At 38.0% G+C, this 27,249-nt stretch overlaps 1 protein-coding gene across 1 annotated transcript in view; it reads left to right on the plus strand.

The window, feature by feature from the left end:
• Positions 1-27,249, plus strand: part of ADGRV1 (adhesion G protein-coupled receptor V1) — a 498,644-nt gene that overhangs the window by 404,901 nt on the left and 66,494 nt on the right. Inside the window, exon 86 of the mRNA XM_045565724.1 lies at positions 16,650-16,807. Within this exon, the coding sequence (XP_045421680.1) occupies positions 16,650-16,807 (158 nt within the window). The remainder of the gene's footprint in view (positions 1-16,649; positions 16,808-27,249) is intronic.

Here is a 27,249-nt window from a genome sequence, read left to right on the forward strand (position 1 = left end):
GTACATACCAACGCCCCTCCACTCAGCTTTGATCTTATGGTTCATATCTTGTACATTTCATTGGGTTGAAGGGTCCTGAGAAGGGAACACTGGTTTAGTAACTGCTTCATTCCTGCTGTAGCTCTGATTTCTAGATTGTCTGGTGTTCTTTTGAAATTCTTATATGGTAGCTCTCTTGGGCTTTCCTCTACCATAATCCTTCACACAGTCTATATTGGAGGGGTTATAAAGTGATGTGTGTGTGTGTGTGTGTGTGTGTGTGTGTGTGTGTGTCTAGGCCCTTTTTCTAATATTAGTAAAATACACAGTCCTTGTATCCTTGAACCAATCAAGCCTGCATTTTAATTCTATGTGTTTATTAATTCTTGTCCCTGCCCCCCAAAATGAGGGCCCATACACAAATCCTTGGCCTTGACAGTTTTATGGCCCCAGAGGAACAAAGATTAATCATAATTATGTTATCTTCCTGAAAATCTCAAGCCCTGCTTCCCTTTTTAAGTGCACAGATGATTCCTGAACCAACAGGAAACAAAGTTGAAAAATTTTTGAGCATTGCTTTTCTTTGCCATTGCCCAGGAAAGGGAATATGACTCTCCTGAAACTGTCCAATTCATTTTCACATCAGGTTGTTAAAGTAACAAATGTCCTTCTTTGTTCTAATCTCATTTTGTTCTTGGCAAACATTATTTCACCATCTAACTTCCCTGCACATAAAAACTCACTTCTCTTGTGCTCCCGCCACACTCCAGGTGGTTTTGCTATCACGTTTAACACACTGCACTAAGTTTACTACATAGCGTGAGCTTCTCCTCCATACTAGACTCTGATTTTCTCCAGGTCAGCAGCTGTATCTTATGCATCACTGTATGTCCAGAGCATAGCAATAGCATGCCACATAGTTGTTGCTTAATAAATGCGTGTAAAATGAATGAATGGCAGTCATGTGAAAGTCAGCACTGGGTTTTCCATTACTATAAGATTAAGAACTACGTCTATTACATGACACAATAACCGTTCTGCTCTCATATTGGAAAGAGTTGTGCTTCTCTTGAACTGCTATGTGTTTGTATGTGTGTGTATCTGAGAGACAGAGACCGAAACAGAAACTCTGTAACAGCTGTTAAACAGAACAAACTGGGATGAATGTATAGCCTGTTATTAGCAAATAGTATTTTGCTACCACACTCCTAGTGCAATCTTAGCTTATTTTTTCTTTGCCTTGTTTCTCTCATTTTTAATTTATTGTGTTATGTTAAGTATATGTTTTTATAAGCAACTTAAAACCATTTAGGAACATAAGTTTAATTTCAGTACTTTACAAAAATAATAAAGAAGCACAAGAAAGATGCAGTACCTTTTCGCTATGGAGGAAAGTATGGGGGAAAATCATGAGGATGCTATTTACTGCAGATATTGGAGTAACATGGTAGGAACCTGTCTTAGTCCATTTGGGCTGCTATAACAAAATGCCAGAGCCCGGGTAGTTTATAAACAACAGGAACTTATTTCTCACAGTTCTGGAGTCTGGAAAGTCCCAGATCAAGGTACGAGCAGATTAGTTGTCTGGTGAAGGCCTCTTTCTTAGTTTATAGACAGCTGTCTTCTTGCTATAACCTCACGTGGCAGAAAGAGCGAGGGTCTCTCTGGGGCCTCTTTTCTAAGGCCTCTAATCCCATTCATGAGGGCTCTCTCTTCATGACCCAGTCACCTCCCCAAAGTCCCTCCTCCTAATACTCCATCGTCACCTTGTGGGTTAGGATTTCAATGTTTGAATTTTGGGAAGATACAAACATTCAGACCATAGCAGAACCTTTAACAAAGCTGCCTCATCTCCAAAGGAAAGGCCTTCAGAATTCCAAGTAGAGCAACACAGCTGTGAGAATATCAGCTTGGTCGCAGTAGAGGAGGCCACTGAGACTGTGTGTGCTCCCTGGCCTTCAAAGCAGCAACCAGAGAGAACGCGCCTCTCGGTAGCTGAGTAATCTAGATCCCAACATGAAGAGCCACTCACCACATCACCTGTCTGTGATTTTAAGTCTACAGTTTACTGTAGACAATTTTGAATTACCTTGGCAAAACCAAATAGAGATTTATATTTTATAAAGATTGTGTGTTTGCTCTTCTGAGAGATGGTATTAGACACTGGGTTAGTGGTGATGATGACTTTGTGATTAAAACCTCTGATAAGCTTGCTGTTGTAAAAAAGAAGATATTAACCAAATATTTGAGTGTCATATGAACTGGAATATGAATACAGTAAAATGCCATGTATGATTTCTGTACAGGAGTAAACATTACAGGGTTTCAGCAAAGTGAACTGATTCACATGCTAAAGTTATTGTTAATAATGGCTGTCCTTTATTGAGCCCTTACCACATGCTAGGCGCTGTGCTGAGTAAGCACTTTCATTTAATTACCTCATTTATCCCTCACAACAAATTTATGGGAAAAAAACAGATTTTATTCATAGTTTACAAACAAGTCTACTGAGGCTCAGAGAGGTGACTTCATTCACCCATAGTCACACAGCTGTTAATTAATAGTGCCAATGTTCAAAGCCAGGGCTATCTGATTCAGAGCCCACATCTGTAAGCACTTCACTTTCTCACTGTTTTGTGAAATCATCATGTTCTTCCTGTCTTCAATTCAGAATGTCCCAGACAGTGGTGGGTTTTGGTGTATTTCCACACATAATCAAACCCTGTTAGATTAGTCTCTATCTTGGGGAGAGCAGGCAGCAGAATCTCCAAGCAAGTCTTTGATTTAGAGATAATTTCTCCTGACTCCTCTGCTTACACCTAGCTACTAGGCCCCCATATGAGTCAGGAAGAGCAGCCTAACATTTGGAAAAATTTTTGTCATTTAGAAATACATGATACTTTCCAGATGGCTTACATATCACACTCTTGAATTTCCAGCAGGTTTTAGAAATTATTTCCCTTTTGTGGCACATGCAACCTTTATTTGAAGAAAGAGAGAAAAGGAAATAAAGAAAAGAACATACTAGTATACCATCATAAAGGGAAGTTTCTGAAGACATTAGCTTCAATTAAATTAGCTTACAATTAAGAAATTAAGAATATCAGTCAAAAGTATTTACTGACTATTAGAGCATGATTTTTTTTTAGTGAGAAGAAATTTAGAAAGTTCAGAAAGAGACAGTCTTAATTTTTTAAAGCAAATTTTGGACTACTTGGATTTTTCTTATACATTCATGAGTATGCTCAGAAATTAGTATTGCTCTACTGTTCCCATTTTATTTCACTGCCCTGAAATCCTGTTGTTGAAACTACAGGACTGAAAAATAACAGGAACATCCTGTTGACAAAAATAAATTTCTCACGATAAAATATTGTTCAACTGAAGCCAATTTTTTTTGGAGGCGGGAAGGGCCTCCGTGGGTGAGGGGTTTATGAGTGACAGAATGTCAGTTTGGATTCATTGCTTGTACCTTTTATCTTTGCTGTATCTCTAAGTGAATGAATTCTATTATTTTGTATGTTAATATGTGGTATCATTAAAAACTTTCTTTTCTTTCTTTCCTTCTTTCCTTCTTTCCTTTCTTTCTCCCTTTCTCTCTCTCTCTCTCTCTCTCTCTCTCTCTCTCTCTCTCTCTCTCTCTCTCTCTCTTTCTTTCTTTTCTTTCTCTTTCGACAGGGTCTCACTCTGTCACCCAGGCTAGAGTGTGCAGAGATACAATCATAGCTCACTGTAAGCTCAAATTCCTGGACTGAAGTGATCCTCCCCCCTCAGCCTCCTGAATAGCTAGGACTAGAGGCATGGGCCACTGCACCTGGTTAATTTTTTAAATTTTTTGTAGAGACAGGGTTTCACTATGTTGTCCAGGCTGTTCTCAAACTCCTGGTCTCAAGAGATCCTCCCACCTTAGCTTCCCAAAGCCCTGGGATTATAAGCATGGGCTACCACTCCTGGCTCTAAAAACCGCTTCATGGAAGAAATAAGTATGTTTAAGCTGCCTGGGTATTACTAGTGAGTATTATACTCAGAATTGTGCATATTGAGTGTTATAGTCACTAAACACTTGATTTATTCAATAGTCCCTAACCCCTGGGGATGCATGTGCAAAGTAAAATAAAACACTTGGGACACTTACTTAAAAAGAAATTTTAGATTATTAGCAGAATGTGGTCCCTGAAAACGTTTTAGGTTATTTTCCCATTGTCTGACTTATGGTTCAGAGTCCCATTAGAACCCTGACCAAGAAGCTTAGAAAGCCAGGCGCTTTACTAGGCTTTTTCACCCATAAAGCTGGAGGGAAGAGGAGATGACTTCTGCTATTCCTTCTGATTCTAAGATTCTATGAAGAAATTTTTTTCTCAATGAAAGGAGAAAGTGCTGTCATCTTTCTAGCGGGCAGCTCAGAACGGTAGGGATATTCACAGTGGCTGGCTTTCTAACAGACAGCAGTCACCCCATCCAGAATGCAGGTTCTGAAAGGCTAGAAACACTCCCTCTTCTAGAAAACCATTAGGTAATCAGCCTCTTCCTTGCAGACACCCTCTGCCCGCCTTTTAGGAGGTTTTGGAGTTCGGGGGAAGAGAGGAGGGACAGGAGTATGGCAGTTGAGAAACTCTAAGTTCCGATCACTGGAGCAGCCCCTAAACTGACGGCCCAGTCCCTTCCTGCTGACACCCTTGGGCCAGACAGGCTTTCCAGCCATGGGTGGTGTGATCATGCCATGCTGGACTTCCTTGAGCATTACCTGCCTCTTTGTGAATGGCCCATAATTACCTTGGCTTTTCAAACTGGAGCCAGATTTCAACACTGGTTTTTCAGAAACACATATGAGTCATGGGGAAAAGCAGCAAAGGGAAAGTTTTCCTCCTTCCCCGCATGCAGAGGTGTGTGGACACAGGCAGATAATCATAATTGCGTGAATGAGTCACCTTAAACATCTGCTGATTGTTAAGGAATTCAAGAGGGGAAAACCTGGTTTCACTCACCTCTTCCACAGTCTTTCCTGACTTACCCCTGTTGAAAGATTTTTTTTCTTTCATTGAGCTTATACTGCTTAGCACTTTTCCCTGACACATAAAGAAATGTGATGAATGTTCACACTTCCTTCTGTACTACTTGGTATCTTCTTTTTCTTTGAATACTTATTGTCTTGTATTCTGTATACGTAAGGGGTTTAGTTATAGATGATAATAATCAGCATAGTTATCTTTTATTACCTAGAGCATGCCAGACTCTGGTCCAAGATCTCTACAAATATTGACTCATTTGGTTCTAACTGCACTCCCATGAGGTAGATGTTATTGTACACCCCACTTTATTTTGGGGGAGACTGAGGTATAGACAAGCTAAATACTGGCCAAAGTCACAAAGTCAATAAGAGGTGTACCTGGGATTATTCCAAATAGTCTGGCCCCGGAGCCTTCATTCATAGCAGTATTTTTTGGTAAGCAGAAGTATCCAACTCCATCATTAAAAGCCTTCTCTCCATTCTGTCCCTCCCTCCATATTATACCCTCTTTTAAGAAACTTCTTTGCATAAATCATAAACGAGATCACTTGATATCTATCTATCTATCTGGTGTCTAGATTAGGGCTGTCCAACTTGGAACTTATAAAATGTTGCTTCTAGGGGTGAGGGGTGAAAAATTACCTATGGAATACAGTGGACACAACTCAGGTGAGGGGTATACCAAAAACCCAGACTCCACCACTATATATACATGTAACAGAATTCAACTTGTACCCCCTAAATCTATGAGAATTGTAAAAAGTGGAAAAAAGTGAAGAGAAAAAAGAAGTTGCTTCTATGTCTGTATGATCCAATCCTTAGGATTTCAAAGCTTCAGGCAAAATGAAAGGGTCATTTCTCCCTCAATATTGGGAATTTCCAATGAAGAGGGTAGAATGTTGGCCTCTGTCTCCTTTACTTCTAGTTTTCCTTTCCTCTTTTGAAGTTAATCCATGACCTCTATCTCAAATTTACTCCAGATTTTGTGGCCCACATTTGTTAACCTTTTTAACATTTATTAGCTTTCCTCATATGTTGGCAGTGTATTATGGGATTTTATAATGTTCTCTTACTGTTACAATGTACTTTTCTTTCTCCAAGATCCTTCAAGGAAGTGGTTACACCTTTTATATTTCTTAAGTTTCCAGCTTTAACTGCAACATTGCAGGGCATGTAAAAATGATAAATATTAATTAATAGTAGTATCAGATCAACTGTAGCAAACACTTAATATGAGCATATTACAAGTTTTTAGACATCTTAGAACACATTTTTGGTGTGCTAACCTATTATTCAGTGAAGACCAACATCCTTACATACTTGTTCAATAAGAAATTTAGGATGTCAGGATTGAAATAGGCTCTGCAACAAAGCTGAGTGTTCGAGTTGAGACATAACTATATTATCTGCAACTTGAGATAATGATCTTAAAGTGATGGACATATAACCCCATATATGCACAGTATCACTGTTTTCTTAGTAGTTAAATATTACCATTATTTCCAGAATGTTACCATCAAAATTTTAATAGTAGTACGAGAAAGTATAAAGTATATTTTAAAGAGTATGACTAACTTCAGTCAATGATTTCTTAATAAGTTAAGTCATCACGTAGAATCACCAGTAGTTACTGCAATGTGCTGTAAATGTTAACACGACTATAGGTGGCATAAGGTAAAGGTGTGACTGAGTGTTCGCTTCTGTAGGGAATGCTCTGTGAGTTTTTTCCTGGAGCATTTGCAACTATCACATAAAGCCACATATGGGCCTAATTTCCAGGTCGTTGTAATGTGGCCATTGTTCTGGTAAAAGGTGGTAGATAATTAAAAGTGGAATTATCCTTCTACAAAATGATTTTTGCCCCTTGGAGAAATTGTCACCATTGCTGTGAGGATTTTTTGCCACTCAGATATCTACATCATTAATAGAGTGGCCAGGAGTGACACTCTCGTAGGCATAGACCTACACTTCCTTTCTCTCATTTTACATGGGCTATAAATGAAACATATACAAAGGTATTATAAGAGTCCTCGGAAATGAACACTTCAAAGCCTACAAACTTAAATTTTTACTAACATGTTGCATGGTCTGCAGTTTCTTCTAAGCTATTACTAAATGTTTTGAGGTTTTTTTTTTTTTTTTTGGACATCAATATATTTTTGAACATTAATCTTTTATTCCTGTGGCCACCTCTGTAAACCTATTTTGTATAAAATTAGAAAGACTTTCAATTGTATTATTCTCAGGTACAAGAAGGTGATAAGACTAGTCAGAAAAAACTTTCTAGCCATCCATTCATAGGTTTGGTTAGCAAGAAGTAAGGGCAGGACACTTGTGAATGCTCCGGGACAGTGACATTTTCCAGTACCAAACAATTTTGCTTTATGAGAGAACATAGAACACAAGAACGTACAAAAAATAACAAGTCAGCTTGACCTTAATCTGATGATACTTGGGCAGGGCTTGATTCACTGGAACCTACTTGTAGTGAAGTTGGCAAGCACTACCCAATAGATTGATTCTAACAGTATCACCAAGTTGTTCAGGGAACAGACTGCTCAGACTTTAGTTTCTTGGAAAAAGCAACAGAAACGTGTCATTTGTAGTCCCATGATTGTCAAACTGTTTTCACTGACTATCTCTAACCTATTCATACTTTGAGTCCATTATTTATATTTGGAATTATCTGCAAAAATATTTTACTTTTTTAATGAGACAGGATGTAGTCAACTGTCTTATTCACCAACAGCTGATTATATACACTATAAGGTGGTATTTTAATGTATACAGTATATCTGACTACTTCAAAATTTTAGACAATTGAATATTAAATGAATTAAAATATCTGATCTTTTTGAAATAGATGAAACAATATTGCTCTGATATTTCCGTTTTTCTTTCCTCAGTCTTCTCAAGGACTATAAGCATTTGACTGAGCTTCAGGTCAGTGACAAGTAAAAACAAAAAATTAAAAAAATATATATATATAAACATATGAGTACATTTTAAGTATTTAAAAATGAACCTGATTCTTTTTCTTTGGTCCTTTGGCTTCTTTCTGGGGCATTTGTCAGTCCACAGAGTTAGCAACACTAACCACCGTGTAGAGTGTGCTCTAAAGCAGGGAGACACGGTCGTGATATCCTACTGCATTTTCAAGAGCAATGTTTTTTAAAGTAAGAGTTGAATGTTCACTCCCTTTTTCTCTCTTTATTATTTGCTCACTAGCTACGTTGTAACTATCCCCATTATAGTTGCGTGTAAAAACACACCAAAGTTACTTCCAGTAAAGGGAAGATGATGGTAGTTATAGAAGTATACTACAGATATTCGCATGGGTGTTCAAAAGCAGGACATCAGGTACAGTTGGACCTCAGAGGACCTGGAATTCGCCTGCTGGAAACCAATGCCACACCCTTTGTCCCTCAGGAACCACGGAGTCTCTCATTTCTGTGTGTAGTGAGCCTCTGCTGTGAGTATTCTCCTCCTCTCCCCGCCTCTCCTCGACCCCACCCCCTGCTTTCTCTGTCTATTTCTTCTGTGTAGCTATTTACTCCAACATGGCCATTTGCCCTGACATCAGCTCTAGTGCCCACCGCTAACTTGCAGCTATCCAGGTCAAATTCTCAAAAGCAGAAAACTGGCTCAGCTCAACTTTTGGAGCAGAGTCACCAAGTTCTAAGTCAGAGGCAAGCGAGAATAATAGCTGTCTTTGTGTCAGGTACCCATCTCAGTGCTAGTCATCTGTGGCTGGGGTGTGGGGACAGAGGTACATGGCATGAGGGATCACCCTTTCCAGAAACGTTGAGCAATACAGGTAATTGTGGAACATGTCTCTTGCACACACACTCACAGAAACCTTATTTCTTCAAGTATTGTTTAGATGCGGCAGAACTGAATATTTACCTCCTAACCGCACCCACCACACCCTAGCAGTCCCCTTCTGGTTTCTTTCCACCAGTCTGTGATCTCTGGTGTCCTCACTCTATTACTAGCTGTCCTTTTCTGCAATCAGAATGCTCAGATTGCTTATCCCAGGGTTCTAAATATCGCAGATTCTCTTTCTCTATCCCTTTTGCTTCCTGATGTTTTTCTTTCTCCCTGGTTCTGTAGGCTGCTGTGACCACAGCATGCTGTGAAATCCGGGGTCTGATTCTCCTTGGGGCTACACAGCCACTTGGCTTTACTGCCAAAGAGCTATAAAGATAAATTAATTTGTTAATTACATTAAGGTACTTTATGTGTAAAGAGAGTGCTAGAAGAGTGTTTCTCAAACTTTTAATGTGCATTTGAAACACCTGGGGGTCTTGTGAAAATGCAGGTTCAGGAACTCTGTGGTGAGGTATGAGCTTCTGCATGTTTAACAAGCTCCCACGTGGTGCTGAGGGATGAACAACACAAATTCCAGTAGAAGACACATTCAGAACTACTGTGTACTTAGTGTAAATATGATCTCCTCGATGGGAGGGAACATGCCTTAGGCATCTTTATATGCCCTTCCGTGTTCAGCATTGCACCTGGTAAGTGATTGATATTTAAATGTTGGCTGGATTCTGATTGAGTTGAGCACACATGAAATACAGGATTTTCTATGCCATTTTTTTTAAAGTGAGCAGTTTTCAAAAACTGCTAAAAGCAAGTTAAATCAATAAACATTTCTTAAAGCTCTGATTGTGTAAGCTCTTGAAGAAATACAAAGAAAACGGGTAACGGTCCCTGTCCTCAAAGAGAACACTGGCCTGTTTACCACTCATATGCCCTTACTGGAATTATGGAAATTATTTAGAAGTGTAGAGGTAGCAGTGAAGGCAAATTAGCTTTTTTATGATACTAGCAATTTGGTCTTCTATAATTTATGTCATTGTCCCCATATATACAATAAAGCCAATGGGATTATTGTTATTTATGTGTGATAATGCATAAAAGGATTGAGTTTCATGCCTGGCACATGGTAAATGATTGCCAGACGTAGTAGCAGTAGTGGTAGTAGTAATATTGAAAATAGTCTTAATTATCAGTTAATTCAGTTTAAAAAAATATTTTGTTCCACTCTCCAAGTCCATATGTTACTACTATATTAATGCTCCATTTCACTTTGTAGGGCTTATCTGCAATTTGATGTGAATATTATTTCTGTTTAAAGTGTAAACTTAAAGAAAAAATGCATTTTAGAATTTATTTGATTCCCCTTGGCATGAAAACTGCTGTATGCTCTACAACAGAAAGACAGAAAGAGGAATATATTTTCCTACCTTGCAGCTGGTTAAACTCAAACTGTATTTCCCCTTTTCTCCAACGTCTTCATAAATTCATTTCTTTAAAAAAAAATTAACGTGCTTAACATGTTTCCCTAAATGTCTCCATCCATTTTGGATAAACTAGGAAATACATACATATGCACACAATACATGCAAACATACATATATAAATTCACAGGTGAATAAAAATATGTGTTAAATAAGAGCATCATCTTTGGAAAGAAACTAAATTGGACACACAGGAAAGGAATATTGAAATCATAAGTATTGGCTTAGATCTTACTTATAAATGATAAGCATCTACATAATGAATAACATCTGTATTTCAACTACTTAAGTCAATAAACAGATATAACAGATATATTTTACTGTCTATACAAAGTAGAAACCAATTTGCAATAAATGATGAACAACTCTTGATGGATCATACACAGACCATCTTCTTTCCTCCCCAGATATACTAGAGCATCAGTATGAATTTCCACGTGGAGAAGAAAAAGTTGGTTGATGCAGCAAATGTAGCTTTTGATGTAGATGGCATCATTAAAAAAATACCCATTTCATGTCCTTTGTCCACTTTTTAATGGGGTTGTTTCATTTTTTCTTGCTGATTTTCCTTAATTCTATATAGATGCTAGTGGCTTGGGTGGGGCAATATATGTAACCTAAACATTTGTGCCCCATAATATGCTGAAAGAAAAAAAAGGAAAAAAACAGAAATACTCAGGAGACCTACCCAGGGAAGATTTGCACATGAGCCTGTGAATCACAACTAACATCATTGTCTTATTGAGAAGTACTTACAAAGACGACCTTGGAAACAAAATTTTATTGCTTTTATCTAAGTCCCTTTTCATTACCTGTGTAACCCAGATGTAACCCAGATGTCAGTTGCTTGGATTTCTTCAGGTCTTCCAGCTTGCCAGGGTCAACTCGTTCCTTAAGATCTAATTTAAATGGACTCAAATCACAATCTCATGCACAGGGAGTTCCCAGCATCCACACCAGTATTTTCAGTGTTTGTAACTGGAATTTCTGTCTCTCCCAGAACTCTCTGCTTCTGAGCTCCTTCTTATGCAGATTTCAGACAGGAATAAGGAGACTGAAATACCCCATGCCACCCACACAAATTTTTTTGAAATCAAGTTAGGTAATTCAAGTGAAAACATTTCAATAAGTATAAAGTGCTACCCAGGAGAGGTAATAATCTTACTAAATTAGAAAGTGACATAAGGCACTGTGAATGCTCCAAGGATAGACTTGGAAGAGGAAAAACTGAAGGTAATGAAACAGCATCTACTTGTTTCATCTGGCTAAAAATAGAGAAAAGAATGAAGTCCTGACAAGATTTTGAAATAAATTAGGATGTCTGTGGTTTATAATAAAAAAAATTTACCCACGAAAGTTTAAAGGGGAACAGTAAAAGTTAGTCATATGATTGCAAGAACCCAAAAGGGTATTCAGCATCCAAAGTGAGAAAGGTCGCCAGAGACCCTTGCAGCTGCATGAGCTGGTAATTACAAGGAACACACTTTCCTCACCCTTTTTAAGGAAGCAAATCCGCGTGGCCTTTTGGTATCTGCCAGATCTGTTCTTGAAGTAATAGCTGCCGGCACGTTAATCAACTATTTCCACAGCCCTGGTGTGTGCAGAACCTTCTGTCTGCTCATTTCTTACGTTATATTCAGTTTTTCCAAGAATTTGTTCCCAGCCTTATTTCAGAAACTATTCTAACATGATAGTCACAGTTTCCTAACACCCCACATCACTTTCATGTGATCTAATCCTCAAACTACCTGGAGGTACTTACTGTACCTCTTACTTGGTTGGACTGGAGGAAATTCTGGTTTGTGAGGCTTCTTTCTTTTTTTTTTTTTTCCTTTCATGGGTAGAATATAATTCATTTATCTTGGGCACTTTTAAAGAGATAGGGGTAATTTTACTATATACCAGTAAAAGTCCCATTCAGACAATATTGCTCAGAAAATTAGAATATCTATTAGCTTTAAAGGAAAAGTTAAATGAGGATTTAAAACTAGAAGGGGTTAAGTATATGAGGCATAATTTGGGGATGTGAAATGACATAGCCTGTCCCACCTACTCTCCATGGACAAAAACAGCAGTGGGAGCCCTGTCTGTGATCTGCACGGTGGGTTACTCTTGGAGCCCTACCTCATTTGCAAATGCGAGTGTTTCAAAAGTGTTGTCTCACTCTGTATCGTGAAGAGGTAATACATAGGCAGGCAGTTTTTGTGCAAGGGAGACTGGGATGAAGGCACGGCTAGACAGAAATGGGCAAGAGGAGGACCCTTCAGTGCTGCAATGCCTTAGGTACAGAAGCAGGCGGGATGAACTGTCAATACTAACAACTCTGCTATGGGAGCAGGTCCTGCTCCTTAAAGATCTGGCTCCGCATTGACCATGTGGAGGGTAAATGTAGGGTAGGTCCTCTCGGGGGGACCCAGTACTTAAGAGAGATCATGACTTGTGGGCCTCTGAAGAAAAGGAGAAAAGGGAGTAGCTTCAGGATTGGGTAATTTTCTTGCCCCTTCTTCTGAAAGAGTGAGCCATCATGGCCAAGTCTTCACACAAGTAGGGGGAATTGCAAAGGAGATTTTTAAGAGCAATAGCACTTAGAGAATTCCCTTTTCTTCCTGAGAGGCACTGTGGACATGGCTGGGTACTTCTAACCTCAGGGAGTTTCACTTTGGCTGTTTTATTCTTTAGCGGAGATGGTGCACCATTAGCTGGGGGTCAGCTTGCAAAGACTGTTAAGTAAAGGAGAGATTTAGGAAAGTTCTTCAAATTAAGGGGTGAGCACCAAAGATAGCCACAGGAGAGTGTGGGTGTTGGACAGTCATACTCTTTTACTCCTAGAGCAACTCACAACAGATTCAGTAATTATCCCTATTTTACAGCTCCAAATTGAACTGTGATTACCTTTTTCAACACAAAAATAAGGCTGTGAAACCTATTTCTGTTCCTTCATCAGTATCTGAATTTGTCTAAGCACCTTTAGGCCACTTTGTATCAGTGGACCCATAAGTTAGACGAAAAAATTAAGTAACCATTTGAAGCCAATGTACATAATAATGAGTAGCCAACATGACCACTATTTTTAGTGCAGAAATATATTCAATATCAAGGCCATTAGTGTTTGCCTGTTTTATTTAATCATATTTCTTTTACCTGGAAGAAACAGGTCTTATTGCATACAGATGAGTGTCCAGGGAAGGAGTCAGGCTTTGCACTATCCAAATTAAATTCTAAAAGCCAGGAAATTCATCATTCTGACATCCCTTTGCAGATGCAGAGTGTGTGTTGAAATATCTCTTGAAAAGTGTCTTGTTTACATGAGGAATACATTTTGCAGGTCATGTTAATTAGAAATACTATCTGAGTAAGGCCTTTAATAATGTATCTGTCTTTAACATAAAATTGAGGCGCTATTTTCCCAAATTCCAAGAGTGTTTTCCCTGAATACCTATATTGTGAATTTTAAAGTTTCCTTGTAAACAGCTTATATGCTTTTTCCCTTGAGTTTTCTTCAAAGTCCACTATTTATGGTGGTATTATTAATCTAAACTTACAGATATTATATTTTAAAAAATAGAGAAGTTGGGAAAAATATTTGAAAAAAGACACTTCTTACTATTTAGAGTTCTTGTAATTAAAAGTAGTCTTATAACTTGTAGAAGGTATGTCCTTTATAAGAATACTTCAAAAGCATAGTTTTAGATACTGAGAACCTATTTAACAGCCCTCCATTTTGAATTTTTTTTTCTTTTCTTTTTTAATTTTTTAAGTTTCTGCATATTATGGGGGTACAAATGTTTAGGTTACATATATTGCCTTTGCCCCACCTGAGTCAGAGCTTCAAATGTGTCCATCCCCCAGACAGTGTGCACCACACCCATTAGGTGTGTACATACCCATCCCCTCCTCCGCCCTCCCACCTGCCCGACACCCAATGAATGTTACTACTATATGTGCACTTAAGTGTTGATCTGTTAATACCAATTTGATGGTGAGTACATGTGGTGCTTGTTTTTCCACTCTTGTGATACTTCACTTAGTAGAATGGGCTCCAGTTCTATACAGGATAATACAAGAGATGCTAGATCACCATTGTTTTGGGGGGCTGAGTGGAACTCTATGGTATACATACACCACATTTTATTAATCCACTCATGTATTGATAGGCACTTGGGTTGTTTCCACATCTTTGCAATTGTGAATTGTGCTGCTATAAACATTCGAGTGCAGATGTCTTTTTAATAAAATCCCTTTTATTCTTTTGGGTAGATGCCCAGTAATGGGATTGCTGGATCAAATGGTAGTTCTACTTGTAGCTCTTTGAGATATCTCTGTATTACTTTCCACAGAGGTTGTACTAGTTTGCAGTCCCACCAGCAATGTATGAGTGTTCCTATCTCTCCACATCCACGCCAACATTTGTTGTTTTGGGACTTTTTGATAAAGGCTATTCTCACTAGAGATAAGTGATATCTCATTGTGGTTTTGATTTGCATGTCCCTGATGATTAGAGATGTTGAGCATTTTTCATATGTTTCTTGAACATTAGTCTATCTTCTTTTGAAAAGTTTCTGTAGCATGAAACTATAAGAATCCTAGAAGAAAATGTTGGAAAAACTCTTATAGACATTGGCCTAGGCAAAGAATTTATGAAGAAGACCCCCAAAGGCAATCACAGCAGCAACAAAAATAAGTAAATGGGACCTGATCAAATTAAAAAGCTTCTGCACAGCCAAGGAAACTATCACAAGAGCAAACAGACAACCTACAGAATGGTAGAAAATATTAGCATGCTACACATCTAATTAAGGGCTGATAACTAGAATCTATCAGCAAGAAAAAATCAAACAACGCTATCAAAAAGTAGGCAAAGGACATTTTGAGATTTTTGTGGAAGATTTTATGTAGAGAACAAGTGGACATTATGAACAATGAGTAAAAATTTCCAGTTATATCTCTAAAACCATTTTCCTAGTAACTTCAGTGTTACATACGTACATATACAGATACATACAAAAAGTGAGTTTATCTTGGACCCCATTGATCGTTATAAACTCCAGTAAAAATATATACAATTGTACAGCATAGCTTCTAAGTGGAAAATTATCTGCATTTTCAAGAGACATGTATAGTTTAGGAATGAAAATTGTCATCCACTCAAAAAACAAGATTGCAGAGATGACAGAATGGAGCCCTGAGAATCCTTAGATTTGCCTTGAAGCAATACCTCCTTTCATGTGGTCCCCAAGGAATGTTTAGGCCAAGAAGATAGAGCTGGAAAAGCAAGGCAAAGTCATGCTCTGTTATTAGCTCCATAATTGTTACATGATCCCTCATCCTATATTTCCTCTGTTAGGCTCATCCCAGCAAGAAAACTCCAGATGGAGAGAGAGGGAGGGAGAGAGAGGAGAGGGAGCGAAGGGGAGGGGGCTGGCTTGGCCTCCTTCTATGCAGTAGCACAACAGCCCTTGTTACCCTTCACGTTGAGGATCCAGAGAGCTCAGGAGAGGTCCATGCAGGTGTGAGCAATCATTGACAGGACACAGTGACTCCACCGTCAGCCTCATGACCATAAACCTTGATGGCATTCTCCTTCTTTTGAGGTTAAAAAGAGGAATGAAATAGAAAGAAGCCTTGGACTCACCCTGGAATCCACCAACTAGTTTGAAACATATGCTGGACATGACTAGATTGGTGATTCCTAAAATATGTTCTAGAGAACATTAGCCCTATAACATGACCCTGTGTCTGTGTGTCTGTGTGTGTATGTGAAAAAGGAGAGGGGTCCAATTGTGATTTAAGTCTGGAAATGGTGGGTCAAACAAAATTTTTGAGGTGCTTTATGTGAATTATTTCAATTAACCTTCACAACTAACTTTTGTTGCTGATACTATTATAATTAATACTTACTTTAAAGATGAAGGAAGGTTCAGAGAGGTTAAGAAATATACCTAAAGTCACTAATTTTTAAGATGTGCTTCTGAGATTCAATGCCAGTCTGATTCCAGAGCCCAGATTTATTGACTCCATGACTTTCTGTCACCTTTTTAAACGACAGATAAGTACCCTGAATCTCTAAGAGATGCATATGGTGTTAATTTCTTGGATTTCTTGGTCACAGCCTTCTTTGAAGTTTTCTGAACTTCCCAAGAGATGGATGTTCCAGGGAACCTGCTTGGTGAAGCAGTGGGCTCGATTTAGTCATATAGCCTCTACTCAAACAAAGCTTCCATTTGGCCAACCAAAAATCTGCTTTTGTCAGCAGCTAGATACAAAGAGCTAGCATAAAGTGGCGATGTGATATAGTCTAAATTTAGAAATATTTGTATTGAAGTTATCTGAGTTCTCTCTTCTCTTCTCTCTTTCAGATGCTTCATCCCAAACATCTATGCAGCTTTGTTCACCGCAGCTCTTGTTCCCTTGATGTGCCTCGTGGTGGTGTTTGTGGTGTTCATCCACGCCTACCAGGTGAAGCCACAGTGGAAAGCCTATGATGACGTCTTCAGAGGAAGAACAAATGCTGCAGGTTTGAAAGGAACTCTATTTGCCCTTGGGAGATGGGAACTTTTTAATGGTGGGAAAATGTCACTGAATTTTTTATCAAAAAAAAATCCAGGATGAAGTTAGGCTCGGCTTTTAGTTCTGAAGCAATAAGGGAAGCTGTAGCTCTCCAGTTTTTCCTGCTTCTTGGTTCTTTCTGACATCTATCTTTCTTCGGGGCTCTGTAGGTTTTATTGCTGATTCAAGTTTTTTCCTTAAGATATTGATGTCCAAGTAAATGAGTCACAGCCTTTGGGAGCCGCCTCCCAAGCTTTCACCAACTCAAGCAACAATAATCTGTGTTCAACCTGTGAAATCGGTTCATTTCTCTCTGCTTTGGAGACCTCTTCACAGTCAAACCAACCTCCACAATGCTCATGAGTGCTATATTTTGCATGTGGTGTTCTGATTGTGCTGACAGATGTTGAAAAACGTGTAATCAGACAGCTTCATAAGTGGCTACACATGTCTGGTTACTTAAGAGTGCAAGTCTTTCCAGCTCAAGTTGGCTTTGACTACAGCTCATTTTTTCCCTTTGAATCATACTCAGCACAGGTTTTTGTGATCTGATTCTTTTTATTATTGTTGTTAGATTAGAGTCTCTTAGGAATTTTCTTAACTTGGAGCAATAACCACATACCTACATACAGAAAACTCTCTCTAAAATGTTGTGTGAGTGTCTGGGATATTAGGGAGAATCCTACGAGCTGGGGTGGAGGATCCCCTTTAAGCCAATGAAGAAGAGAAGTCTTCTCTTCCCTAACCTTTTACAAATCTAAAATAAAATGAATGTCAGTCTTAGAGGAATTCTGCACATTTATAGTGTCTGTCAGAGTTTAAGCAAGATAATATATATATGACATTCCTAGAATAGTTTCTAATACATTATTAGGGGTGCAATAGATATTGTCATTTAAAAAATGACACTCTAATGTAATAAAAGCCTTCTAGTTCCTGGACTTTATCAGGGAAGACCCAAATAGAGAAGAAACTGGCCGGGCACGGTGGCTCATGCCTGTAATCCCAGCACTCTGGGAGGCTGAGGCAGGAGGATTGCTTGAGCTCAGGAGTTTGAGACTAGCCTGAGCAAGAGACCCTGTCTCTACTAAAAAGAAAAAATCAGCCGGGCGTGGTGGTGCATGCCTGTAGTCCCAGCTACTTGGGAGGCTGAGGCAGAAAGATTGCTTGAGCCCAGGAGTCTGAGGTTGCTGTGAGCTAGGCTGACTCCACGGCACTCTAGCCCGGGCAACAGAGTGAGACTCTGTCTCAAAAAAAAAAAAAAAAAAAACCTATGAATAAAACTAATGAAATAACTCTACATTTAAAAAAATTAAAAAAGTAAAAGAGAAGAGCCTCTTTTGTAGGATAGGATAGCAGTATCCTGGTTTATAGGATGGCAGTATCTAGCCAGCTCTTCTCTATTCTCTTTCATGTAGCATGCAATTATTGCATTGGAAAAAATATTATTTAAAAACTATGATTAATCTTAAATTCTTTAATAAAACAATAATATTCAATGTAGAAATCCTGCTTTTTCATGGGACATAAAATTTATCCAGAAGCTATGCTTTTAATCAGCTTGGGATTCATTTTATCAAAATGCATATTCTTTTTTGGAGGAAAGTTTGTTTCTTTCCCTAACTGTTTTTTTGTTTGTTTGTTTCATATATTATGTAAAAGTATCAGTGTTTGCATATTTTCAGTAGGGATAACATTAGGGTCTAACATAGTGAGGTATTCTTTTGAATGCCTAAATCACCCTGTATACCTCTTGGATATTTTCCATCACTGATACAGTAGATAAAACAGTACTCCAATTATCTGAAAAACATAGCCCTCAAGCAGAATGTAATGCAAAAGTTCCAGCACAGTTGTATCTCAACTAGGGAGCTCTCTTGTGCAACAAAATATTAATAGAAGCATTGCTCTATTGTAGCTTTTCAAATAAAAAATATATTTATGGTATTTCTAATTCCCCTATTCCCATGACAATTCAGTTATTATCTCATACTTGGACTCTTGCAGCATCTTCCTGATTAATCTCTCTGGTTCTAGTTTTTTCTTCTCCTTTTCATTATCTCAGATGTCTCTATTTCAAAAATGTAAAGTGGATTCCCTCATTCTACAGCGTTATAGTTGTTCAAGTTCTCTCTCATTGTCCAAAAGAAAAATCCAGTGTCTATAGATTACAAGAGTCCCCACAGTCCACCCTGGGCTTTCTGTCCATTCCCAAGTAAGTTATTATTTGTCTTGCATTCTGACCATGCCAATTTATTTACACTTCCCTAAAATCGCCTGATACTGCCACCCTTGCTCATGTAAGGAAACCTCAACTTTGAGTTCCTCATCATTAGTCGATAAAACCCATGTGCTCAGTAAATGATGTGGGAAAATGTGGGTGAGTGAGAAAGAGGTGGAAGGGGCCTGTGACTCTCCCATAATCTTCATCAGCCCCCCAAAGCTGTCCAAAATAATGCCCTAATCTAAGTAAAAATGATGCGCTTGATAAACACAAGTTAATTTCTCTAGACCTCACTTTACTCCTTCACAGAAATTCTGGAAGCTCCCAATATTCTACCCCTTCTGTAAAGCCTTTGGAGTTGCCTCTTTACATAATCACACCAAATAAGAATTACTCATCTTCCCTCATCTATGCCTTTAAAGCACTGTCCCTATAGTCATTGTAGTACTTATCTTAGAATGACTTTTTTGGTCTGTGTGGCTGGTTGATTTCCTTACTACATTGTTAATTCCTTGGGGACAAGAACCATTTAATATTCATCTCTATATCCCCAGGGCTTTGTAAAGTGCTCAGTGGATAGCAGGAGCATAATTAATATTTGTTGAATAAATTAATAATCATCAATGTACCACAAAGTCCTGTAATTGTAGAAATGGATACCCAAGCTAAATATAGCATTAAGAAGAACGGAACTGTAAAATTATCAAAAGTAGAAGTTAAATGATTTACTTTGTTTCTGTTTGTAGGTGTCCCTTTGAAAGTTATTATTATTAGGAGTATATTTTTTCTTTTTCCTTGATTTCTATAATTCTTAAAGCTACATGTTCAGCTTTGACCTTGCCCTAATCTTTTATAGTTATATTTGCAACCTATTGTAACTCACCTCCTCTTGAATATGCCCCATTTACCTCAAATTCAACATTGCTAGAAAAAAAAATTTTATTTACTCTACCAAGGACCATTTGACACTTTATTTGAATCTTTCTGCTAAGATTCCATTACACTGCCCTGTAAAATATCCAGTCAAGATGGCACTGCAAATTCATATTTTGTCCTCTGCTGTACTCCATATACAGAGCAGTTAAGGAGAATATATAACAAAAGAATATTAAAAAGACAATGAATATCTCTGTAGATCATAAATAGAGCAGAAACACAAAATGGGTAAGCTGGGCCGAAGCCATGGACCCGATGTTTCCTAGGTCCAGAAGCAGGTGGTTGTAGGAGTATCTCAGCTGTTGTGGTGAATTGGGAACTAAACGGTCCTAACCCAAGGCAGGTAGACTAGAGTGATCAGCCCTGCATGAGAGGAGTCTGAAAAAGAGCTGTTATAGTAGCTCGGGCTTTGGCTTAAGCCATCTGGGAGCCCAAGGGGAAGGCAAACAGTACATCTCATTAAGTACCTGGGCCAAGCTCTTTAGAGTTCGCAGACCGTCTCTACCATATGTCACCATGGGGACGGAAGACCTAAGACATCAAAATAGTCCTCTTTTTGGATTGAGAGCCACAGGGGAGCTGAGTACAAAGCCATTTTAAAGGAAAAAGTAGCCAGAGAGAGATAGACAAAGAGAACAAGCAAAGAAATAAATGCTTTCTACTCAAGATGAGTTGCAATATATACGTACCAAAAGCAGAAAGAAAACTAACAAAGACAGACTTTAAAACCCACAATTAAAAAAAGAAATTTAATCTGGAAATTTTTTAAAAAATAGAGTGATTGTTAATAACTTTGAACAAATATGATAGGAACCTGGAAAATATAAAGGAAAGAATAAACTATGGCCCCACAGACCACTCACCTGTTTGTTTCTCCATTTTATCTATTTATTTTTTAACAGCTTTATGGAGATATAATATAAATACCATAAAGTTTGTCTATTTAAACTGTACAGTTCAATGGTTTTTATTATATTTATATAGTTGTGTAACTATCATCAGAATCTAAATTTACAACATTTTCATCATCCCAAAAAGAAGCCTGGAACTCACTGGCAATCACTCCCTTGAGCCCCAGGTAACCACGAATCAACTTTCTGTCTCTGTAGATTTGTCTATTCTGGAAATTTCATATAATAGAGTAATAAACTATGGGGACTTTTGTGTCTGGCTTGTTTCACTTGGCAAATGTTTTCAAGGTTCTTCCGTATTGTAACATAGTTCCTTTTTATTGCCAAATGATAGTGCACCGTATGGATGGATACATTTCACTTTGCTTATCCATTCATTGGTTGGTGGGCATTTGGGTTGTTTTCATCTTTTGGCCATTATGAATGATGCTGCTATGGATATTTATGTACAAGTTTTTGTACTGACATATATTTTCATGTCTTTTGGGTATGTGTCTAGGAGGAGAATTGCTGGGACATATAGTAACTCTATGTTTTATGTTTTGAAGAACTGCCAAACTGTTTTTCCAAAGTGGCTGCAGTGGCCTTTTTTTGTAAATTGAGTTATTTTGGAAACCAGCCACACCCATTTGTTTACATATTGTCTATGGCTGTTTCACAATGCAGACTTGAGTGCACGTAGCCACAAGAGACCATGTGGCCTGCAAAGCCTGACATATCTAGTATCGGAACCTTTGCAGAAAAAGTTTGACAACCGACCCCTGCTATAAAAGATGATATAGCCATTAAAAGCGCTTAAACATAAAAAATAAATATAAGCAAATAAAATAAAGGCAAATATGAATGTGAAATAATTTCATAAATTATACAATGAAAAATATGCTAGTTGAAATTTTTAAATACCTCAATATTTGAGATAAACCCTGAAATAAGCACAGAGGAGGAAGAATTAATGAATTAGATTCTGAAGCTAGGATTGAGGAATTCACAAAGGAACCGTAGAAAAAAAAGAAAGAAAACATGAAAACAAACCTAAGACGTATGAGAACAGATTGGTTGCCAGAAGAAGAAAAAGGGAGGAATGGACGAAAAGTAAGATTTGAAGAGGTAATGGTTGAAAATTTTCCAGAATTAAAGAAAAAATAAAATACCTACACATAAAATAAATATCTACATTTTTAAAAGGGGCAGGTGCTGAAAAGTATAGTACATTAAGAAAATATTAAGTATGTTTTGAAAGTTCCTATGTCTGTATTTCTGAAAACCTGGATAGTGAGCAACTTTACTTTGCTTCTAATAGCCTAGATTTTTACTGTAAGTTGCACAAGCCCCACGCCAAGTGTTCAGATTCCACCATGCAAGTAGATGCAGCTACGTTCTCGGAAAACCCAAGCCTCAAAGGCAACACACGGGCTGGTTCCCAGCCTCTTCACCTCATTCCTCTGAGAAAGCTGACCTTTTTACACTCCCATGTACCCTTAATTCCTGAGAAGGAACGTGGTTCTAACTATTCTCAAGAAGATCCGGCTTAGCTCTGTGCAGTTCCAAACATGCAAAAGCAGCTCTTTCTCCTAAGGCACCTTAGATGGTTTATACTTTACTTATATTTTCCCTGCATTTTTTAACTAGATGAGCATTTTTAGAATATTAGATAGCATTATGAGAAATATATTCTGAAGTAATAAATTAAATCAAGAGTAGAAAATAAATCTCCTTTTCTACAAAAATGCAATTTCCTGGTTACAAATTATGCTAAATTTTGAGTATGTTTAAATATTGTCAAGGATTTTATTTGCTTATAAATCACTTTTAAGGATAAATAAGATGCATTAGGAGAAGGAAAGTTCAACTTTTAGTCTCTTTATAGCCAAGCTGGGCTTTTAAAAAAAAAAAACAGGATGATTGTGATTATTTATTTACCTTAGAGTTTTAGATTTGGTGAGCAGATACAATTAGTTAACACCAGCATCAGACATGTTTGAATAACTGAGGAGCTTGCATCAATCATTTCATTAGGCCCACAGTCTTCCGTGATTTCTATAGAACCGGTCATTCTCTTTGCAGATTAAGTGTGCCTGACAACAGGAGCAACTTTACATCAACATTTGTTTGTTGGTTATAATGAATACAACTGTCAATGCTTTACACCCTACATTTTGAGTGACTTTTTTGCTCGTGACATCCCTTAATTTCAAACAGAGTTCAAACAAACTCAATGAAACCCAAAGAAAAGGAGAGAACAAAGAAAGAACTCCTAGCAAATGAAATACACTCAGTGCCATAGATGGCCACTGTCAACCCCTTCCCTCCCTGAGCATGGCCTGGGCAGAATGGCCACTTGCCTTTTGTGGCTCTTTAACTACTCTGAACCAAACTTTCAAAGGTCAGTGGCTCCTAATGCAATCCACTAGCCTCCTCCTCCATTCCGTGTGGTGGGGGTGCTGTGAGAATGAGTCATGATAAAGGTATGCCCCTCAACTAAATTTCAGTTTCTCAAACAGCATTTTAAACAAAGCCTGTAATTTTCAGGTTTGGTGTTGATCTCTGGCAATGATAAGCTTGTCTCTCCTTTTAGACTCATTAGAATTTACTGACTCCTTTCTGATTCATCATCCAGTTCTTGTATGAGGCATGATTCATGGACCAGGAGAAAATTAATTTGAATAAAAAAAGGAAATAGACAATTACAAATCCCTTTCTTATAAAAATCCCACACATTGATTTCAATATAAAAATGGAAAGGTAGCTTGATCCAGCTAGCCATGTAATGTGAACCTGAGGGATTTGGAATCTCTTGGTACTGTGATGGCCACTTCTCTTACCTGGGAGCATTATTTGAGAAGGAATGCTCTCATTTCTTGTGAGGCTCCATTTCCTCATCCTTAGAGTGAACAACAATAGTAATATAAATCAGGATTCCATGGTTATTATGAAAATTGTTAAAATCTTGTTATAATGAACATTACAGAGTTTCATCCCTTACATCCTAAAGTTGAGTGACATTTTTACTCCTGAAATTTAAAAAATTTCAAGTAGAGTTCAAAGCAATTCAACGAAATCCAAAGGATAAAGAGGAAAAAGAAAGAACTCCTGGTAAATGAAATACATTCTGTGTTGTAGTCTCCAAAGATGGCTGCCGTCCATTACTTTTCTCCTTTTATGTGGCTGCTACTCCTCACATCAAGGCAGGAATTCTACTTCCCTTTTTTTTTTACTTCTAGGTTGACTTTGGACTTGCTTAGATCAATATAATGTGATGGAAATGATGCTTTCCCATAATGGATCTAGCCTTTAAGAGGACTAGCAGTTTCAGCTTCCTTTCTCTTGGAAGCCAGCCACCATGTTAAGTCCAGGTACCGTGTGACCACCCTGGTGGTAGAAAGCCCAAGCTAGTCACGTGGAGTGGACATGAGGAGGGATGAGCTCAGCCAGCTTCCTATTGTTTCAGGCATCCCATCTTTGATTTCAGACATGTAAGTGAAGCAGCCTTCTTATAGGTTCCAGCCCCAGTAGACATCACACAGCATCGAAAAACTGCCTATCCCAGATTGCAGAATTGTGAGAAATAATAAATTATTTTAAGCCACTAAGTTTTGTGCTAGATTATCACATAGCAATCAATAGCTGAAGCACTCTGGTTCAAGTGTTCTCATTATTCTCACATTGAAATTATAAGTACATCATTGTCATTTTAAACGTTATTGCCTGCAGAGACCTTCATGATTTATAAATAAAAATGGAAAAATATGATATGATATTTTTTTCCTAAAACAAATTAGGGATTCTGCTAAAGGAAAGTAAAAGTGATCTTACTCAGTAACAGTATGTGCTTGAATAGGATCCAGAATGACCAACATAACAGGTTTCACATGTCCTTGGCAGTAAGCTGCTTGTTTGCACTCTACTCCCAGTCGCATCACTGAAAAGAAAATAAAAAAAAATGCCTAGGGACCTAAGGAAAACTTCAGAGCTTCTCACTATACGGTGAACAGATTCTTCCACTCAAGCTTGAAAAATCTTTGTGAGCACAGTTCAGTCTTCCCACATTTTGCCAATAGTGGTGTGGAAAGTCTCAAATATAAAAAAAAAAAATTACGCATGCTCATCCTCTGCTTAGATTTGTATCTGTCACTTCAATCTTCAAAGATGCAGATCAGAAATCTTTGAGCCTGAAGGATGATGTGTAATCATTCAATGTTTGTTTATTTTCTTCATTATTGTTTTTAGAAACATTTGGGATTTAATATTGCTCACTAAAAACTCCTAGAACAATAACATCGGGAGTTTTCTAAGGCTTTGAACATCCACATGAAAAGTAAAAAATAAAATTGTACGTCTAAGAGAAAGTTTAAATTTCTGTTGAAACACCCCTGATTTGTACATGTAACCAAAGAAGGAAAGGGGCTGATCATTTGCAGAAGACCTGGGTCTTTATAGACCACAGGTTTCCTGGATCTCTTACTTGAGTGAGCCGCCCTTTCCCAGGTCTCAGTTGGATACTAGTGAAGACAAAGGTAGTTCCCTATTCAGGCTATTGCAATAGTAAACATTAAGTTTAATTTACATTTGTCTTCTAGGTGGGCAGAGGGCATAGAGCACGGACACAGTAGGATTGAAAGAGGAAAGGGCTGAAATTGCATGTAAGTGGCAGGTGTGAGTTGCCTTGGGCCTTGGTGTTCCACGTCATTGTCATCATCATTATCACCATTACCCATTAAAATTTACAGTACTTCAGGCATTATATTAAGAATTTTGTATATTTTTATCTTGATTTTTAAATTTTTTTATTGATACATAATATCTGTACACATTTGTGGGGTACATGTGATATTTTGTTACACGGATAGACTGTGTAATGATCAAGTCGGGATATTTGGGGTGTCCATCACCTCAAGTATTTATCATTTCCATGTGTCAGGATCATTTCAAGTCCTGTCTTCTGGCTATTTTGAAATATACAACACATTGTTGTTCACTATAGTCACCCTACTCTGCTATTGAACATTTCATCTCAATTTTTACATGAAGTCTATGAAGCAGGTATTATTATGCCTATCATCAGACAAGAAAATCAAGGAAATGAGAGGCTTAGAAAAGTGTCCCTGTTTACAAAGCTGTTACATGTGGAGTTGGGAGTAGAGCTGCAGATGAAACACAGCTCTCCGTAGCTTCCACTGCTGCTAGCAACAATAATTCAACCCTTACCATTTTGTTACCATAAACTCTCATTGATAATAATAACATGTAAACATTAAATAATTAAACTTAGAGAACTCTAATTCCATAAAAATAATTATTAGACGTCATTCTCTGAAAGGAATTTGAAGCGATCAGGGCTGAAATGATCAGAAAATTACTCCTTTGTCTTCTACTTCATCTTCTGATTTCCAAGAAAGACTACCCCACACACACACCCCTCTACCCCCATGGTACTGAAACATCCCTAGTTTTCCTCGCTATTCTCGTATGCAATGCAGGTATGCTAATACTACTTAACTTTATAGGGTTGCTTAAAGGATGAAATGTTAGTTCACATAAAGTAGTTAGTATACTCCCTGGAACATACTATTAATAACAATTCAATAAGTGCTGGTATTTTTATTAGCCTAACAACCCTTTCACTATGTAATTGGTGCAGAATACAGGCAGATAAATAACTTCTTACTTCTGTATACTTCCTTAATGTCTCTCAAATATCCCTCTCCCTTTCTTCATGATTTCTCCTGGTGCATTAAGTCAGCTCAGGCTGCCATACAAAATACCATAGACTGGGTGTCCTAAATGACAGACATTTATTTCTCATAGTTCTGGAGGTTACAAGTCCAAGATCAAGGTGTTAGCTGGTTTGGGTCCTGGTAAGGGGCCTTTTGCTGGCTTGCATGGCTTTCTTTTTGAGAGAGAGAGAAAGATTCCTCTTGTGTCTCTTCTTATAAGGGCACTAATCCCATCATAAGGGCTCCACCCTCATGACCTAATTACCTCCTGAAGGCTCCATTTCCAAATACCATTGCATTGGGAGTTAGGGCTTCAACACATGACCTTGAGGGATGGGAGATGCAATTCACTCCATAGCACCTGGGTTATATTCCTCATCTCAGACTATTACAACTGTCTGGAGACTGATATTTCCTGATTCTTATCTATCTATCCCCATTCTACACTGAAGCATCCTAAAAGATAAAATTGATTATGTCATTAAAGTCATCCAATTATAGTTAGGCTATAGAATAAAAGTAAAATTCCACTACTTCCCCACATAAAATCTCTATGTGCCCTAGCCATACTTAACTAGCACTACTGCCTAAAAATGACACGACTTCTAAGTCTGGACGTAACACA

Source organism: Lemur catta, chromosome 12 (genome assembly GCF_020740605.2).
Source record: "Lemur catta isolate mLemCat1 chromosome 12, mLemCat1.pri, whole genome shotgun sequence".
In the NCBI taxonomy this organism is placed as follows: Eukaryota; Metazoa; Chordata; class Mammalia; order Primates; family Lemuridae; genus Lemur; species Lemur catta.